Here is a 19,991-nt window from a genome sequence, read left to right on the forward strand (position 1 = left end):
AAGCCCTTATTTTGTTACTAATAGTCATGTTTCAGCAATTCGTTTTCTGAGATGTAAAATCTCAGCTACTGACTTCTGGAGCATGAGGTCCCTGTAGCACAGTTAAGGCATGTTACAGAACTTGCTCCCTTTCGCCTCTTCTTGGGTGCTCTGGCTGCCTACGTAGAGACACGGGTCTCTGAAGACTTCCACATTCCTGCCTGCTGCTCCAGGCATGTCTCAGTGCCCAGGCATGGGAAGGTGGCCTGAGGGCAGCTCATGTTCCTGTGATTGGAGGTACCTTCACCTTGAGAAGCTTATAAGCCAGCTGCCTGGGGAAGCAATTTATCCACATTGGCATAAAACACCATTCAGCCAGCTGTTACTACAGTTAGAGCTAGCCTGGCTGGCTTAGACTTTAAATTTACTAGCAGCCTTCATGTGACTTATAATAGGAATCCTGCCTTTTGTGGGAGTAACTGTAGAGGTTTGTAGTGGAAACATTAAGATTAGCGTGGATGGAGTGTGAATGGAAAAGTGTGTGAAAACACTAGGAGGAATAGTACTAGTACAAGGGATGCAGGGATGGCCTGTGCTGATGACCAAAGACACAACTGACAGCAAGCAAATGGGTAAACACAGCAGGATGTGTGGTTTGTGTCAGGACCAAGAGGTCTGTACTGTGATAAGGCCATAGCACAGATGGCTCATCACTAGAAGACCTATTCCCTGATAATGGGAGGAAGGTTACACTGTGATGTGCCATGTACTTCCTGTCATTCCAAGAGGAAGTCTTAGATAAGGTGCCCAAAATGAGGGAGAATCAACAGGCAGCAGCTTTCTGTGGCTTTATGGTGGGTGAGTAAAGCAAGATGCTGAGATAAGGATCAGCCTGTAATAACCATTGACTCCTAAAGCATGTGAAAAATGTGTCCAAACCCCAGTTCTTTGCTATCAATGAGGAGGGATGCCAGAGCTGTCATTAGGATTTGCTGGTGTGTGTCCCTTGTCCTCTGTGTCACACACAGTAACCCTGACCACGCCACATGGCAATCTACCTTTTGGTGAATGCGTAAGCATGAGTTTGTAGGTGTGTGGGTGAGTGACACGTTAGAGGAATAAGTTTTAGGTTAAAAGAAATATCACCTTTCCCTTACTTAAGTTTTTGTACTGAGTTTGTGCTGTGGTAGTTTTCTGTGTGACCCCTTGCTGACGAGTAGGAGCTCCCAAGGGTGCGCCGGTGGGTGCAGGAGAACATATCTGTGGGTGCTGTAGGTGGTGGGTGGAAGAAGGGACATGTGCGCATCTGGGGACCAGAGCTGGGGGTCCCTGGGGAAAGCACCTGCAGATATGCCCTGCGAGGGCTGAGCAAACCTCCCTCTTCTGAGAAGACAGTGGTGATGGTGCCTGTGCTAAGCCTTTGTATACATCCCTAGGGACTGCAAGAAGTATTTCCGGAAAAAGGTGAGATTTCCATTAGGGTATTCAAAGCCATGTCTCTCAGGAGTCTGATTTAGACTACAGCCCAGGCTGGGAAGAGACAAATCTGTTTTCCTCCCTAAATCTACCCCAAACCCAGCAAGGTCCAGAGGAAAACATGAAGAAGCAGGACAAGTGTGGTTATGTCGCAGAGAGCACTCAACTGAGGACTGCTGAGTCCCTGACTTCCTGGCACTGCCTCTTCTTGTGTTTTTCTGCAGTGACTGTTTCATGCAGGAGGCAAGGCCTGGGAGGTGGCTCTGGCTGCCTGGCTGCAGCACTGGCTTCTTGGGCTTCTTCACTTGATTCCCATCATGCTATCACAACCAGTTGTGTTTCATAGCTCTGCCTTGTAGAGATACTTGGGAAAAGTACATTCCATTTTGCCAGATGGTATACATACTATTATAAAAACAAACCCAAATGTTTGTGGTCTGTAGGTGTAAAGGAAAGCCATTAGATGGGGTGGGAAGGGATGATAGGAGCATCCTTGGCTGATGCATTGGCTGTCTGCTTAGCAGAGCAGTGGTGAGGGGGGTGGTATGAGTACATGTAGTAGCTAAATCCCAGCCCCAGTGACGGTCTGATCTCTTCCTGTTGACTGGAAAGACAGTGGTCTCCATCATCTTTCATGCAAGGGCTAAGGCAGAAGAAAACACAAAAAGGTGACTTTGTGTCTCTGCCTCAGCTTCCTGCAGAGGAAGAACCAAGATGGCCCCTGCGTCAGCCTCGTGTTGGCAAGGAGATGCGGCTGTGGCCCAAGCCTGGTCTCAGATCTCACTGGGGGCCCAGAACAAGTCTACTAGTCCCTTACTCAGTCTGCCTGGGAGTAAATCTGTTCTTCTCAGGAAGGAGAACTGTATCGTCTCCTTATAGCCAACCTGACTTTTAGGATCCAGTTTGAAATGGCCAGAGACCGCTGTTCACATCGTGGTGCCCAGGAGATGCACCCAGAAGAGCCAGGGGAACCCTCTGGGCATTGGTGCCCTTGCAGAGTCACCTGGGGACCTCGGTGTGACCCCAGGGTGTCCCTGCACAGCACAGGGACCCTTCCACTGCCAGCTTGAAGCAGCCCCCAGCACCTGGGTGCAGGGATCCCCAGGCTACCTGATGCCTGTGTTATCCCTGGGACTGCTCTGTACAGCTTCAGTATTGCATCATGGCCTCTCAGTATGCCTTCAGTCCCTTCTGCACTCCCCAAGCCCGTCCTGTGCAGCACCCCAATGGTCCCCCATCTTCTCGCATCCACATGCCTCATCCCTGTGGCTGTCATTTGAGCTGAGCACTGCCAGCATGTGTCAGAGTATGACCCCAGGCCTGTTTCTCTCCTTCCAATGGTGACGGTCACAGTTCCTTTTTAGGCAGGAAGAGACAGTGATTGAGGAACACGGCAGAAGGCAGCTCCTTCCTGCCAGCGTCACTGATACCACCAGGATGCTATTAGGCAGACAGAGAAATTCAAGGCAGCTGTTTTGCTGCTGCAGCAACAGTGGCTGCAAAAGGAAAATAAAATGAAAGGTTTGTTGGGATTTGCAGCCTGAGGAGTGCTATTGTGAGGCTTCAGAGTGTATTACCCACAGCTGAGAACAAGCTGATATATTCTGGAAGGCAGCTGCCCTTCATCAGCAGTTATTAAAGTGGCTCTGAGTGGTGGGTGGCTTTTTTCCCCCATGGCAGCCAACCAGCGCAAAGTTTCGCAATACAAAGTTTGGGGATTTGATAAGCAAAAGAGGTAGTGACAAGCCATATCCATAATCTGCTCTTACAGGTGGCTGCAGGAGACAAGAAAAATTGGTCTGCTTTGAAGATCTGCTGTAGGTTCTCATGCTCACTTGTCACATGCATTTGTGTGGGGCTGGCAGTGGGGCAGGGGAGAGATAGGGCACAGCAGACCCTCCTTCTGTCCCAGACCTGGGAGGTGGCCAGGGCAGCCAAGTTGCAAAGGGGATCTGGAGGGGCAATACACACATGTGCAGCTATTACCCCCCTGTTTGTGTGCATCCTGCAGAGGCTTTCACCTGGGCTAACCCCAAATGAGATATGCTTCAAAATCAGGAAAGTCTTAAAAATACCCACTTTTTCCTTCTGAAATCAGATGTGCTTGATGTTCCTTTATTAAAAGAACTAGCACCTCTCAGAATGCACACACTGAGAGTGCCCCTGTGAGTTTATCAGAGTTAGTGCACTTTGTGGGTACAGCATGGGCTCGTTGTGTCTGTCAGACTTCTTATTTGCTTCTACCAAGTAGTTATGGGTTGAAACTGCTCTGAATATGTCATATGTGTAATAGTGTCACAATCCAAGGGGGCAGCTGAAGCTGTCGGTGGGGCTTTTTAACAGGGCTGGAGCTGTGATGCTGAGAACAGACACCCTTTCTGTTTGTAAATAAGATCCAGTTGCAAACAATGTCCTAACTTCGTTTACTCTTTCTTGGGCAGTCACTGAAATCTTCCCTTTCCTTTGGTGCCCCAGCACAGCCCATACAGTCAGCACTGTGTCATGCCTGCCAGGGAGAAGAGCTATTCTGTTGTTGGGTATCTGTGATGTTTATGCTCAGAAAGCAATGAAGCAGTTAAGTTGTTTCTTTACTAATCAAAATGGCCATGTAAGACCCTAAATAGATACCCAGGAACACAGCAGAGGCCGTGAAGATGCGGGAGGTTGTGTCTGAGCCATACAAACAGGCTCTGCCTGGCTCCTGTGTGGACCCAGCGGTTAATGCATGGATTTGAATGTTTACATGAGCAGCTGCTCTCTATGATTAAAGGCTGCAAATTAAGTAATGCCAAAGGAGATTAGCATCTGCAATAAAGTCCCTTGAGTTGATAGGGAAGATGCTAATACAGAGCACTGATGGCTCCTGCGCTCACTCCCGCTGGTGGCCAGGACCCACATTGTGCTGGGAAGTCGGTGTGTGTCTGCAGGATCTCCCGCATGTTCCTTCTCCCGTGCCTGGTGGCAGGGTGTCAAGTGCTCACAGCTGTGAGGCAGCCTGCTGTGACTTTGGGAACACAGGTCTGAGCAGCCATGTAAGTGTGCAAGAGGGGAGTGGGTGGTTTGTTTTGAGTGGGATGCTGGCAGGCTTTCTGCGCAGTAGGCACAGAGTAACAATAAGCAAGTGTTATCATTGGTTTGGATCATCTGCCAGGCAGACTGGACACATAAGGGATTTGTGTACTCCCCAGCTCTGTTGATGGTGTCCCATGCTCAGGCATGAGAGGTCTGGCATCACCTGCAGCAGGGTGTCAAAAAGCCTGTGTTTTGCACAGTGTGGATTCCAGAGGAGCTAGTGCTGGTTGCTTCTTTGTGCATCTGGGAAATTTCCTTGCAGCCAGCAAGGAGCCCTGGGGCTGCTGCCAGGGTGCCTTCAGCTAGCCTTGTCCTGTGGGGCCATGAGACTCTTTCAGGGGCAACATGTGTGGTGGCAATGGCAGAGCTGCTGTATGCATGAGAAGATGCATCAAGGAGGAAAGGCACTTCAGAGGAAGAGAGGGGGAAACGTCAGCCCAGAGCCATGTCACGCTTCAGTGCTGCACAGCTCTGTCGCTTTGTTTCAGCCATTAACCCCCCTGCAGCTGGAAGGCAGAGGAGAATGGGAAACATGGCCCAGGCTGCGAAACAGTGAGGGGTGTGACCTGCCTTTTGTGGGGCCCAGGGGAGTTCTCAGGCTGGTGGCAACGGGAGGTATTTCTGTGTGTGTCATCTCCAGGGATGCTGCTCATCTCTGCGTGATGGGACATTTCTCTTTCTGAATGGACTGACTGTGTGAGCCTGGAGCTCGCCCTCAGTGCTGCCTGTGCTACATTTCTGATTGGGACGCCATGCTTCAGGGCTTCAGTGCGTTCCCTGTGAGGGTTTAGGTATACTTCTTCCATGCCAGAGTGGCCCCATGCTCTCAGTTATAGGTTTTGCTCCTGGTTTTCCTTCTCTGCCCCTCAATACTGCCTCTGGTTGGAGCTGCTCCAGGAACTTTATAAACTTGGAAGCCACAAGAACCGTTCATAAAGCCAAAATATGCTGGGCCGCCATTCTGCCAGCATGCCAGGGCAGGGGTTTGCAGTCAGACATGGCACCTTTCCACATTACTGCGCAGCTCTGCCACCCGTTTTCCACATGGCTGTGGGTATGTACTGCCTCCTGCTTGTCCATGAATTTAATTGTTCCTAATTTACGTAGTGGTGTCGGCACCTTTATGTGTGTAAAAGACCTGGATGTTGACAAGGTGCTAAGGAGGGGCCCAAGTATAATTCAGACCTGGGTAAGCAGGCTGCAAACAAAACCACTGAGAGATAAACAGATGTGCGTTGGAATTTCATTGTCTGACAGGACCTGCCTATAACGTAATTTTCCTTGTTCTGTCTCGGCAATAAAAACGTCACAGTGTCTGATATGACTCCATTTAGCTTTAATGTTGTCTGAGGAATGCCATTAGAAAAGTGTGGGTTATTTAATCAGGATTGAATCCTAAATGTCTGCTTGTTTTTGGAAATGGTAGACAAAAATTAATAGAAGAGGACGAGAAGATGTGAAGTTCAGAAGCATTAACGTTTGCTCATATGCTCTGTGTTAGTCTGAAGCATCCTCGGTGCCCGGGCTGTGGCTGTTAGGTGAAGTCAAATCAGCAAAATATGCTCCTCTGGCTTTTGAAACTTAGTCTTTGCAGTCTTTCTGCAGATCAGGAATAGCTCTCTCAGAACGGAGGTAGCAAAGCATGTCATTAGAAGACAGAATATAATTGAGCAGAAAGAGATTGAAAACTGGTGGTAGGACTAAGGTCTCATGTCTTTCCAGGTACGCAGAGGAATCAAGGAGAAATTGTTTATCGCAATTTCTTTGTTCCTTTTTGAGATTTCCAGCCCAAAACCTCTAAAAGAGCAGACACCTGTCATCCCCAGTTAGGCTCTTTTCTTCTTGGGCTCCAAAGTGTTCCCACTGTTATTAAGAAATGTTCATAATTTAAGCCTTACTTTGCCTCTCTGGAGGTGTGTTATTATCAGGGGTTCCCAGCATGCCCTGTTACAGAAAGTCCTATTGATTTTGTTCCTCCAAACATGTAGGAATAGAGTATTGCTGGTGGTACTTGTCAGCATCTGTGCTGGACTACATCCCATGCAAGCAGAGAGAGCCAGCAAGGACTCATTAGGCAACTTGGTCTTAGACATTGGCAATGCCATGTGTGGCCTGATACAGAGCAGCATATATTCTTCAGCACCTACAGGCTGAGGCCTCTGTTCTTCATTTTTTGTGTCAGATTAAAAAGGATCATTGGCAGTATTTATGGTCTTTGGATTTTCTTTCCCATGTAAGCGCTGTTGCTTTGCTGATTGTCTTTGGGTTCTGGGCTGGAGTGATGAGTGGTGATAGCTGGATTTTATTTGTTTTCTGCTTTGGATTTGAGGCTGTCACCAGGTCAAGTATCATTCTTAGCAATAGAGAACTGGCGGATTTATCCCCTGTGCATAGCATATTGCTTCAAGGATGCTCTCCTATAAGAGACTGCAGAGTTCCTCTCTCCTTTCTTAGTCTGTTAATGAAACAGCTGGACTGTGAATCTCCTTACTCACTTGGAGATTGAATCACAAGCCCTGCAGGCTCTAGTGAGAGGTTTCTGGAAGGGTCTCAAGCAGAACTGAGCTTCTCTGGTGGACTTGTGGTTTGAGCATGCACGATGTGGGGCTGGCAGGGTGGGAGCTGATGCTAAGTGGCATTGTAGCCGGCTGTGGATGAAACAGAAAGTGGTGTACGTTGCAGTTCTACCCAGCTGACCATTTGACACCACAACATAGATGCACAGTCATTTCCTTTTGAATGACGAGTTCCTTGTATAAGTGCTGAGTTACACATGCAAACTTCCAGTCTTGTCTCTGCTGCTGTAAACTTGGAGCAACTCTAAAGCTAGTTGGGCCAAAGAGAATAAAGAAACTTTGCATTTTGAAATTGCTTGGCTTCTCATTCTGCTGAGGTTCCCTCAGCAGAACTAGAAAAATGACCAAGTTTATTATAAACGTAGTGTCATCCTTTTGGTGACTTCTGAGCTGTCTTTGAACACCATTCATTTATATAGTTACGTGACGCCTCAGCCACATGTCTGAGGATGAAGAGTGAACTATCTCTGAGCTACCAAATGCTATGGAAACCTATCAATTGGAAAAGCCAGATGTGCATCTAATATAGAGAGAGAGTATATATTTGACAAAAGAGAGTATATATTTGACAAAACCAGGCAAGGAGAGGAAATGGAGAGTGATACATGCCCCAAAACACACCGTATTGCTTTTTGCCTGTATGGACAATTTCTGCTTCTTAGGATGTAACCAGATTAACCTTGCTATTATTGTCTGGCAGGGTGCTGAGTCAGTGTGTTCCCATGACTGTGAAAATGTCAGCTATAGGGAACGGGAAGGGCGTGGGTTTCTGCAGTGATGGAGGTCCTCAGAGTGGCTGAGCTAGAGCGCTGGGGTGCAGCTGTGGTAATTCTTACCCCCAGTTTCCAAATGCATCTATTTTAGGCATGAGGAATCTCCTCCATATGTGTGGTTTCAACTACTACCTTAACAATGACTTCCTGACATTTCGCCTGCCCTCCTGACCTTCTTCCAATCTCCTGTCTCCTATCTCTGATTCCCCCTCCCCTGCATTTCATCTCAACTGGTTTCCTGCTGGGAAAATGTACATCCTCCTCGTTCTTCCCTTTCCCTGACTTTTCTCCTCTGTTGGCAGTTTTCCAGTCCAGCAGCCTTGACCTTATCTCCAGTTCCTTCCATTTCCTCCCCTTCAACTAACACTATCGGTGAACTCTCCATCCTCCAAAGGCTAGCCATGCATCCTGCTGGATATGTTGTAATTTCTTTCCTTGCAGATCCTATAGCTATGTACAGCTCCCTCTTTTGTGGTCTCCTTTACGTATGCCTCCATACAGGAAGCTTCAGTATTTTTTATGTTATACAATACATGTGGCACATCACCATATTTGCAGGAATACTTTTATCTTGTCAATATGGTGATCTGTTAAGTATGATCATGTTCTGTAGAAAAAAATATCTCTAATCATTCTGGTTTCATTTGCATTGTATAATGATTTTGAGAGTGATTACGATCATGGAAATGCTTTATAGCTCATTAGTGATTTCAGTTCTGTGAGGAAAAGCTGCTGCTGCCTGTTGTGTAGGAGACCTTGTGAGCTACTCTTGTTTGGTCAGAAAGCTCTATTTTAAATGTTGTCAACAGCCAGGTCCATCAGAATTCCTTTTACTTTGTCAATTTACTCTTAATTCAGAATAAATATCGGATGTTAGACCTTTGCTTGATTTTTCCTGTGTTACTTCTAAAGAGGGCTGTAGGGAAGATCAATATCAAGTGTTGTTCATGACTACAAACTCCTGAGTATTCTGCTATCAGTTGTCATGGTCTTGGCCATTTATGGAAAGAAGGCACCTTTCATGCTGAAGCCAGATGAATTACACACGTATTGGTGTCTTTGACCTCTGTGGGAGGCTGATTCTGGAAGGACTCTGTTGCATTACCAGCCCTTTGAGAAACTGGTAACCCATTTTGCAGTCTTAAGTCACAGCTATGCCCCAGTCCCTGGTCCCCAGCCTCTGTTTTTTCTATGTGACATTTTGGACAGGATGGCTAAGGACGTGTCCCCAAGTGGCCACAGCTACAGCAAGCTGTAACCCTCTGCCAGCAAGTCCAGAACTATGCCCAGTGTATGAGTGTCTCTTGGTCTCTGTGTGTTGTCCATTTGTCACATCTCCTTGGAGAATTACTGTGGAATTGCTAAATCTTATTTTGCTTTTTCTGCGATGCCTGCCTCTCAGTAGGAAGTTCTTGTATCACCAGTTGTGAGTATATGGCTGTTGGTCACGACAAGGATTGAACACAGATCAGTAGCCTAGGCATGAATGACTCCATGCCTTTCATGCTATTTTTGTCTGTAGCCTAACGCATGGGCCCATCTTTTTCTTTAATGTATGCACACGAACACTTTTATTAGTAAAAAGGCCCCAACAACTTAAAACATTTGGAAAGATGTGAGGTGGTGAAGTGCTCCTCCGTACGTCCTGCTTTCTGACACAACTAGCTTGCTGGCCTTGGCTTAGAAGGCAAAGTGATGAGATGAAGTGTAAAACATGCTGTGTTTTCAAACGTGGAAAAGATGAGAAAGGAGTGTCTCGTGTTGTATATGAAAGCATTCTTGTGATGGTGCTACATGCTGCTCTGCCATCCTAATTTGCTTTCAGAGGCTCAGTATAATCATTCTTTGTATTTTCTAAAGGATGTGAAGACTAGAATTTGATCAATGGTTTCATTGTTGATTTCTCCCACTGCTACAAAGCAATGCAAAAATATTAGGGACAGGCAGGGTGCATCTCACTGAATAAAGATATTGTGTCTCTCATAATCCAAGTCAGACACATTTAGAAAGAGGGAAAGCCCTATGAAAAGCGCTTGCTTACAAGGCTGTTTGGACAGTAGAAATCTTTTGTAAAATAAATTTCGGCATCTTTCCCAATGGGATCCTTCATGCAGGAGGACTGGCCAGCATTTTGGAAACAAACTCGGCCAACATTAGGCTTGGGCATCTGCTTATTTTAAGGTTGCTTTGACAATTTTCTCTGTAGCTGAAGATTGGTACTTGATGTCTATGTAAAAATGTTGCCAGAAAAGCAATGAAGTTACACCAACTGTTTCTTTCACCAACGCAGCTTCTTAGTCCTTAGCAGTGACTGCTTTATGCTGAAAAATCATCGTGTTTGCTTTTCTCCCTTGGCTAGAAGGATGAGAACTTTTTGATCTTGTTCTTTTACAAAGTTATCCTAAGTGAGTGAAAAAGGTTTCTTGAATCAAGTTAGCTTTAAACTGGGGTGATCTCCTGCCTGAGTACATCTAGACTGAGTGATAGTAGGCTTAAATGGCATTAAGTCAAGTGACTTGTGAGGAAGGGTAGTGGTGTCTTTTGTCTTTGCAGGTGGCTGATGGAATTTGGGAGAAGCTGGCTTTCAAATTTTCTGGATATTTTCTTCCTCGTTTAAACCACCCAAAAGGAATTAGAGCGTATCTTCTCTTATTTCAACAGGGACCAGCTCGCATGGCATCTGATCTTGCATCTTCTCCTGCAGCAGGATACATGCCTGTTGGTCAGAAGCCAGAGGCTGTTGTGCACGCTATGAAGGTAAGGATGCTGCAGATCCCCACGCATCTATGCAGCATGGTGCAGTACAGTGGGGTGCGGTAGAGCTAACACTGAAGTGGCAGAACTAGACATTTCCTCCTCTCATGGAAACACAACAACTGGAAAGTTAGTGCTCAGGCAGATTGTTGGTAACCAGCACCTGTATCATGGTGAATAATCATCACTTCAAGTAGTTGTGGAGTTATGCAAGATTGGGAGTGACTATTTTTTGGGGTGGGAATCCTCCAACAAAAGCTGCTGATGTTGAAGGTGTTGGTTACCCTTTCTGTTCATCAGTCCTGTGTAAACTGGATCTTTGGGGTGACAGTGGTGGCCAAAATGCTGTTTTTAAAAAGAGCAGAAAAACTGCAGTTCCTCCATGTGCTTTATTATTGAAATCCTGCAGCAGTCTTCAAAGGAGAAGAACTTCTTTTTATATAAATACACAGCAAACCACAGCATCATACCCATGTAGATCTGTGTATCATCAGTGGGGATTACAGTCAGGATCACTGGCAATAAAACCCATGGGACACTGCTAGCTGAATTAAAGGAGAAAACTTGCACCATGGTTTCACAGCAGTTCTCAAGTGCTAGTGACCATCCTTTAGTGGAAAAATGTGATACTCTCATGTTAAACTAGCTAAGCAAGTTCCTTCTGAGTATCTAAGGGACACAAAAGCACAAGTCCTTTCCAGGGTGCTCTAGCAATGCCTGGAAAATCTCTAAGTAAATTAGGCTGTGGTTGGAATATACTGATTTATAGATTTGCAGAATGTTGCAGATTCATGTGATACCTTTGTTTTTCTGACATTTTGTACTAATCCAGTTTTACTTGTGTTTAATCATCCAAGCCCTCATGCAGTCCAGACTACTTTTGCTTTTGGCTTTTTCTTCCCCAACTGTGGGGTTTGTACCTTTCTGCTCCTGCCCTTTGTTGCATTTGGTGGGGTGTTGGTGAGGTACAAAATTAAGCAAATTTGATAATGTTTTTAAGTTACAAGATCAAATAGTTATAAACTAATTATGAACACATTCTGGGGGGAAATCAGGTTCTTATTTGCTTTAGGGGTTATGTGACTGAATTTGTTAGTAACGGCAGGAAATAAACGGTTTTAAGATGTCGTTTGGTAAGCTTATGGAAAGGACAGGAAAATCAGTGAAGAAGATTCTTGGAAACTGGAAAGTAAGTTTGGGGGGTCTGGCACAGTGATGCATATACAGGAGCTGAAGTTTTATGGCTGGTTGTTTGTGCATATTGTTATTAATCCTCTTTTTCAGAACTTTGTTGATTGCTAGGAAGGGCTGGAAAAAATTAGAATCATAGAATAGTTAGGGTTGGAAAGGACCTTAAGATCATCTAGTTCCAACCCCCCTGCTGTGGGCAGGGACACCTTACGCTAAATCATGTCACCCAAGGCCTCGTCCAACCTGGCCTTGAACACTGCCAGGGATGGAGCATTCACAACCTCCCTGGGCAACCCATTCCAGTGCCTCACCACCCTAACAGGAAAGAATTTCCTCCTTATATCCAACCTAAACTTCCCCTGTTTACATTTTAACCCACTACCCTTTGTCCTATCACTACAGTCCCTAATGAAGAGTCCCTCCCCAACATCCCTACAGGTCCCCTTCAGATACTGGAAGGCTGCTATGAGGTCTCCACGCAGCCTTCTCTTCTCCAGGCTGAACAGCTCCAACTTCCTCAGCCTATCTTCATACGGTAGGTGCTCCAGTCCCCTGATCATCCTCGTGGCCCTCCTCTGGACTTGTTCCAACAGTTCCATGTCCTTTTTATGTTGAGGACACCAGAACTGCACACAATACTCCAGGTGAGGTTTCACGAGAGCAGAGTAGAGGGGCAGGATCACCTCCTTCAACCTGCTGGTCACGCTCCTTTTGATGCAGCCCAGGATACAGTTGGCTTTCTGGGCTGCAAGCGCACACTGAAGCCAGCTCATGTTCATTTTCTCATCGACCAACACCCCCAAGTCCTTCTCTGCCGGGCTGCTCTGAATCTTTTCTCTGCCCAACCTGTAGCTGTGCCTGGGATTGCTCCAACCCAGGTGTAGAACCTTGCACTTGTCATGGTTAAACTTCATGAGGTTGGCATCAGCCCACCTCACAAGAGTGTCAAGGTCCCTCTGAAATTCTTTTCTGCAGTTTCATAATTTGCCCAGTGTGATATGTTTGTCTGTTTCCAAAACCCTGGAAGGCGCCATGACTAGAGTCAGGAAGCAGGTATCACAGCAGTCACATCTCATGGGCCATAAATGGTCTCACGTGACATATCCTGCTCACACACTTATGTTTAACAATATTCTCATATTTGAAGGGAGGAGGAATTCTCCTGTAGGTCAGTATGGAAGGGAGGTGTTTAGTTTTCCATCCTGTGGCCCATTTCCAAGGGTCAGGTGGTAACTGAAAAGACTGAGGAAACTGGCCATGCTCTCAATCTCTCCTCCTTTCTTGTAGCACAGTGATATTGTGGCTGTTGGTCTTCAGCTGTGGATCTTAAACTGGGTAGAAGATGACTTTTTTGGCCATGGCATGCTGTAACATATGGAATAACTCTTCTTTGCACCCTGCAGAACTGGATAGCTTTTCCAGTGCCAGCCCCCTACATGTGCGAAACTGGATGCAGCTTAGACCCTCCTCGCTTGTGATACAGTTCATGACCTTCCCTTGAGGAGAGAGTAGAGAAGACAGTAGCCTACAAATGAGACTTGTGATGCGGCTATAGCACATTAGATGTTAAGAAGTCTTCATGGCTGTAGCAGGCTAGCTCCTTACCATGAAGAAAAGCAAAGAGAGATGGAAGTTGGCTTTGCTTGTCTCATGGGATGCTTGCATTCAAATCTGTCCAGAAGTGGTTCATCTCTGTGCCCAAGTGAAGGGCACTGAGGGGCTGTGCACTCTGCATAGACCTGCAGGGCTTCTGGATTGCCCCATCTGCACCCATCTATGTAGTGTCCTGTATGTTTTTTCCTTGTTTTTTTTTTCTTTCTAGCAGCTGAATACTTGCTATGTGGCTGAAGCATTGTCTGCCATTTAGCATCAATAAGTTCTCCCTTAAGCACATTTAGGGGTTTTCTTTTATTTTTGCTTCTGAAATAGATTTTATTTGTGCCTACTAAATAAGGAGCAAGATGACAGGTTGGCACTCCTAACAGCTGTTTTTGCTAACAAGAATAAAAGGTACATATGCTACAGCTCAGTATCTCACTGAACATCAAAGCACTTTCCTTGGGAATTGAGAAAACCTCTAAAGATACGGGGAGCTGAGGAGGAGACACATGTAAGAGAATGACATTCAGCCTATAACCCAACTTCCCCTGTAGCAGCAGCCTAGACCTTTTCCATGTGCACAGAGCCATCAAGCAGGTGATCAGTCACTCCTGCTGATCTTGTTAAGGCAGCATTTTGTCCTGCCCAAACTAGGGAAATGTCCTAGCAGGGCATATAGACTGTTCTCTTGCTGAAGAAGGATGCCATGTTCCCCAGTGCTTTGCCCAGTTGATTTATAAATCAGTAAAAGCAGTGAGCCTTGCACCCTTTGGAAAGCATCCTTCAGTCTCGGAGTCCTTTCTGGTACAGAAATGCTTACTTCAACTTTCATCTTCCCTTCCAAAGCTTTACTACAGTCATCCAGACTCTCTGATGCATTTCATGGCCATGTGGGGCTAGTGCAGCCAGTCAGAAGGGAGGTGGATGTGATGGACTAGGTGACTTCGAGGTGACACTGCCTTGATCACAGACTTCAGTGCATGAAGGACAATTCAGTATACTTGAGGTGTTCCTCACAGTTCACACATCAACAGGGAGAAAGCCAGAGAAGCCACATGCTCACTGAGAGCAAGGTGCAGGTGAGCAAGGTGCAGGTTGTCTTCAGGACATGGTGTCCCCAGGCAGAGGGGCAGCATCACCCCAGTCCAGCCCCATCTGCCTGCGTCCAAGTGGAGCAGGCTGCTGGCGTTTTACCCAGGGCCATCACATCTCACCCATGTGTCTGCAAAGGGACAAGTGCTGTCAGGGCTCCTTGAAGAACAGCAAAAAGGAGGGGATGGCATGAGCCATTTTTAAGCCTGGGGTATGTTTGTCTGTTTCTTGTGGGCTCCTGGGTTGGGATGCGGCACAAATCATGGGAGGATATACCCTGGTTTCTTAGATCCACGCTGAATCCACAGTCCTTGAACTTTAGCTGAGCCATAGGCAATTTATGTGAAGGCACATCCGTAGTCCCAGCAGTGTAATTGGAGGAACATTAACCTGGTCTAAACAGCTGAGGAGGCGCCTGGCAGGATCTGAGGTTGGCTCTGGCTGGGTCAGCACTAAGAGTCCTTCCTGTCTTTCTTCAGGACCTGATTTCACTCATCAGAGTGTATTTTTTTTCTAGCATGCCTTTCCAGGCCAGGCTGTTGAGTTTTATCCCCCTGAATCACTTTTTCCCATACCCGAGATGCTAATACATCTTTGCAAAATGCCCATGTAGATGTGGGGTGTGCCTGGGGAGCAGGATGGTTTCCAGGGTAAATGAGTCCCGAGTTATTCAGAAATGAAATACAACCATAACTTCTGTCTGCTCAGCTCTCAACTCCAGCTCTGCCTGGTTCACACCATTAAAAGACATTTCTACTGAAAGAAATGGGCTTTGCCATCCTTCCACATCTCCTGGACTAGGGAATGTGGTTTTAGTTTAAGCACAAATTGTAGAAAAAACGTTTATTTTTGCCCATTGGGACTCCCGTGCCTGCAAAATTGATGGCTGGTGGAAGCAGAGGCTGGAACTGATGTGATCTTTAACTAATCTAAACCATGGCTGTCCTTGACGCTTGCCCTGTGGACGCAGCCAGTGCTTAGCTGCCAGCCAGGCAACCCTGGCGCTGTGCACAGGGATGTGATCCTGCAGGCTGCTGCCTTTGTAGCTGAGCACTGGAGGTACACTGACTCCAGACGAGCAAGTTCGATGTGCCAGTCCAGCTGGATCCATAATTAATTCCGCCCTCCTGTTTAGCAAAAAATAGATGCTTTCTTTGTCAGCACACACATGCCTTTTGCAGCCCTTTTGTCCTTCCCCTCCTCCTAGAAAGGATGAGGGTAATTCTTACCTGTGCAAAGACTGGTCCCAGGTAGGTTAAGGGCCCTAGGAGAATGACCTGTTTTTGTCTGTAATGCAGTTCGAATACAGCAGGATTGTTGTGCTGAGGCAGACCGGGGAGGATAATCTACACTGGCATCCCATTTCATGGAGCAGCCAGTGCTGTGTACCTCAGGAAAGGGTGAAACCCATCCTTGCACTGCATCTGGTTCTGTTCTTCCCTAGGAGGTGTAGGAGTAGTTACACACAGAAATACACCTGCTGAATGGCTTTATATGTGTGTGGATGTATTGTAGTGAATAAGACCACATGCTGTTTGATGGCATTGGGTGATTCCAGGATCTTTGACCCCGCACACTGAGCTGACCATCTTTCTCATCAGTGGCAAAGCTCTGGGTGAGGTATGTAGGTCACTCATTTGGAGGTAGTCCTGTGCTGTGATGCACCTGACTTGTGCAACGTGCCTGTCTGGAGGGGCAATCTGAATGCACATGGATGTGATGGAGGCAGTACGGAGGGGGTTGCCTTGCTGGGGGTGCTGCCTGGAAGATGGGCTTATTAGCAGCCTTCCTGGAAGAGATGCATTTCTGGGCACAGGCAGCTCACTGCTACTTACAACATGGTCCCCCAGGACTGTGGTGGCAGCCATACCATGCAGGGGGTGGACAGATGCGTGCCATCACCAGTGAAGGAGGAGAGTGGAGGCACTCATCTTCATGTTGTGCTCATCTTGGCCTACCTCGAGGCTTTGTGGCTCCTGCCAATGTAGATACTGGTTAACGATGCTGTTAGGGACACGTAATTATTTGAGGAGCATAATGCTTTTGTAATGTTGTTTTTTGTAGGTCCTTGAGGTCCATGAAAATTTGGACAGGCAAATGCAAGACAACTATGAAGAAGACCTGAGTGAAAAGGAGAAGGCGATCGTCCGTGAAATGTGCAATGTAAGAACTCCTCTCAAGTAACTCTAGGGATTTCTTTCAAGGTCTTTTCTTAGAAGTATGGAGGAGCAGGGATCTACTCCATAGAAGCCCTGCTTGATGCGAGATCCACAGGCACAAGGGCAGAGTGGAGGCTCGGCTGACCACTGCTTTGGGTATCAGTAACCCGAATGCCTCATTCATTGCATGGAGCAGCCTTAGCTTAGCTGGCAGTTCCCACTTTGCTGCCTTCAAGGGTGTACAGTAGCTAGTCCAGCAGACAGAGAGCTGTGCTAGGGGTGCTCCCTGGCTAGGAGAGTCCTGTTAGCACTTGACTTCACCTTGTGCCCTCAGGGCCTTGGTTTGGGCTGAGCAGCAACTGGTTGCCATCTTTAAAGCTGTACAGCTTGAATGGGTTTGAACCTAAACCGTGAGATAACATCAGAGGGAGAATCTTCTTGTCTGAAGCTGTTGGACAGCACCATGATGTGTGGAGTGCTATCAGCACTGCTAACATGTTGGGCAACCACACTGTTAACTGAACTTGCCACATCTTCTATGGTGGGCCTTTGTGCCAAACCTCTGCTCTGCGGTGCATGCTGCCGTGGCATTGCCTCCATCTGCAAAGCACCTCTGCCATGCTTTGGCTTTGAGCAGAGTTTGAGAGCAAGCATCCTTGGCAAGGTTCTGAGGTACTTCAGTTGCTGGATACCTATGAGCAAAGCCAACAGCATCCTTGGCAAGGTTCTGAGGTACTTCAGTTGCTGGATACCTATGAGCAAAGCCAACATGCTCTTTAGAGTATTTTGTCTGCTTAATGCCACATTCCCTTGTGCCAGGGGGAATGGTAAAACACCATAACTTTATCCTTCCAAATGGACTAATTTCTGTTTGTTTGTCATCAGCTGTTTTTTCTTTAAATATTCATTTAATGTAGGCAGATATAAAGTGCTTTGCAGCTTATTTTTAAAGAAATTGTCTCCCTCCACCCAGTGGCCCTAGAGTGATAAACTGTATATTTTTTAGAAAGTCATAGATGCGTATTTTTGATCATTGCCTTTTTCATTTTTTTTTTCTGTTCATGGTAACATCTTTTCTGTAAGCATGGCAGGGGTGACCTAATATTGAACTTAACTTCTGAACCTAGCGTATTTATTTTTACTGTTACCCAAAGCAAAACCAGTTTTAGTTTCAAGAGGGACTAATTAGGAAAATGCATCAATAGTGTTTTCCATGGGAACTGGTGCGCAGGTGCCATCCAGTGTCTCTATTGAGAATTACAGCGCAGCTCTGGGAAACGGCCGATGACGACTTTCAGACTCCAATTGTAGAAATACTGCAACTCCTCACAGACTTTGGATTTTAATTCGTTTTCCCCACCCAATTATTCTTTCTTACAGGTTGTCTGGCGAAAGCTGGGTGATGCTGCGAGCTCCAAACCCTCAATCAGGCAACATCTGTCAGGAAACCAGTTCAAGGGTCCCTTGTAGGAGCGGCATCCCGGAGACTGGAAGTGATTGATTGATTCTGTGAAGACTGAAGAGGCAGAGCTCAGCGTTTCTGGCTGCCTGTTCTTTGGGAGTTGGGGTTGAGTTTTTTATGGGTTTTCTTTTTTTCTTTCCCCCCCCAGCTTTTTTTTTTTTTTTTTTTTGTAACAATAGTGTAAATATGGCAGCTAAAGTCCTGATTTCCAGGCTGTGGTGCTCTGGAACTACTGTTCGATGGGTAACCATCCAGTAATGCCAGACTTGCATCATTTGTATTGTAGTTCAAACCTGCTTCATTGTAATGGTCTGTTTGTAGAATTAACTAACTCAAGAGAATTTCTATGAGGAACAAGAACCCTTAAACTGCAGAGAAGTCACAGTTTGTATCACTCCTGTCCACCCGCTTGTCAGTGATTCATAGTGGCTCCAGGCAGCACCTTCCAAGGAAAATGCAACTTGAATTTGTTGGCTTACTGCCTGCCAAGCTCTTGAGCTGCTAACACTTGCTTTTGGAGGTCCTCATTCAGAAGAATGACATGCAACTGTTTTCACAAAGCGCTGTGGAAAATACTGAGTGGTGAGCTAAAAACGCCAGCACCATTCTGCATTGTATGGTGGTACACACCACACAAGCCTGCAGAAAGGCATGAGACTCCGTATCATCTGTTAATTTTTTCCTTAAAAATGACACGAGATATCTGCAGTCACAATGTGAATGAAGTCACTTAGCCACACACCAATATTCCCTACAAACATGGCAGCACTTTCCCTGTAAATCTTCTACTACAGAGTAATTCATCAGAAACTGCCATCCTCACAGTGCTTGTGGTGTTCACAGGATCTTCAAGAGCAGCAAACCTTTCACATAAAGAAGATTCGGGTGATTTTTTTAATGTCTTGCTGGATCCCTCACCTGTACTGGTTCCTGTGTAAGGTGGCTGAACAACAACCTTGTGAAGCTGAATAAAAATGCCATAAACACAGGCTGTCGGCTGAGACTACTTTCTGCTATTCAAGCTTTATTTTTATTAATGAACCAAAACAAGTGGGTTTTCCCCCTTCAAATGGTTGTATATAAAACAATGGGACTTACATTCTACTATTGTGGAGTAGCTTCTTGTATAGTTGTAAGAATTTTCCCCCCTTCTTTTCCAAGTTGTCAAAGCAGCTGCCCCTGAATTTCATTAGATGTTCTTTCCCAATAGTCCAGGCAAGCAGGGCTGGGTTGTTAAACTCATTGGTGTGAAATAATTTTAAAGACAGGCATGTGAAAAGATCAAAGCCTCCTCTTCAAATGTTGCATTGATTACAGTGATTAGTTTGAAGATTTAATGACCTCAAACACCATCACTTTCTTTTTATCTCCATAAGAATCGGTCACAGCTAGAGACAGCTGAATTAACTGGACAGGTTCTTCCTCTTAAATTAATTTGTTCTACCAGTTGAGTTCTTTGATTTGTGGTATTGTGTTAACAAGGAGCACTGATACAATACCAAAGAGCTCTTGCTGCAAGTTATGAAAGGTAATTGGTCCCATGGTATACAATAAACTAGCTGCCTGGGTGAAGAATTTGCAGTGTCAGAGCTGGAATCTGTAACCAGTAAAAAATAAGAGAAGGAATACAATCAAAATGCACAGTATCCAGTAAGAGTAAGCACCACTTCATTATTCATTTCAGAAACGAAAATGTAACAGTCAAGTAGGTTATTTTTTAAAAAGTAAGAACCATCCCCCAAAACACAGACACATACTCTCACTTGTACATTTACCTGTAGCTTATTTCTTACTCAGTATGAAATAAGCTCTCAGCCCGCGAACACTGAGTTAGCTAACTCTTAAGTGTAGTAATATA

At 45.9% G+C, this 19,991-nt stretch overlaps 1 protein-coding gene across 2 annotated transcripts in view; it reads left to right on the forward strand.

Moving 5' to 3' along the window:
• CCDC85C (coiled-coil domain containing 85C) overlaps window positions 1-18,291 on the forward strand; it is a 105,676-nt gene extending 87,385 nt beyond the window's left edge. For both annotated transcript variants that reach the window (XM_057398974.1, XM_057398975.1), the window contains exons 4-6: window positions 10,538-10,633; window positions 16,577-16,675; window positions 18,052-18,291. In XM_057398974.1, the coding sequence (XP_057254957.1) occupies window positions 10,538-10,633; window positions 16,577-16,675; window positions 18,052-18,141 (285 nt within the window). In that variant the 3' untranslated portion in view covers window positions 18,142-18,291. The remainder of the gene's footprint in view (window positions 1-10,537; window positions 10,634-16,576; window positions 16,676-18,051) is intronic.
• The last annotated feature ends 1,700 nt before the right edge of the window (window positions 18,292-19,991 follow it).

This window comes from Pezoporus wallicus, unplaced genomic scaffold (assembly GCF_028554395.1).
Source record: "Pezoporus wallicus isolate ANWC-B61680 ecotype Strahan unplaced genomic scaffold, APGP_CSIRO_Pwel_v1 contig_8218, whole genome shotgun sequence".
NCBI lineage: Eukaryota > Metazoa > Chordata > Aves > Psittaciformes > Psittacidae > Pezoporus > Pezoporus wallicus.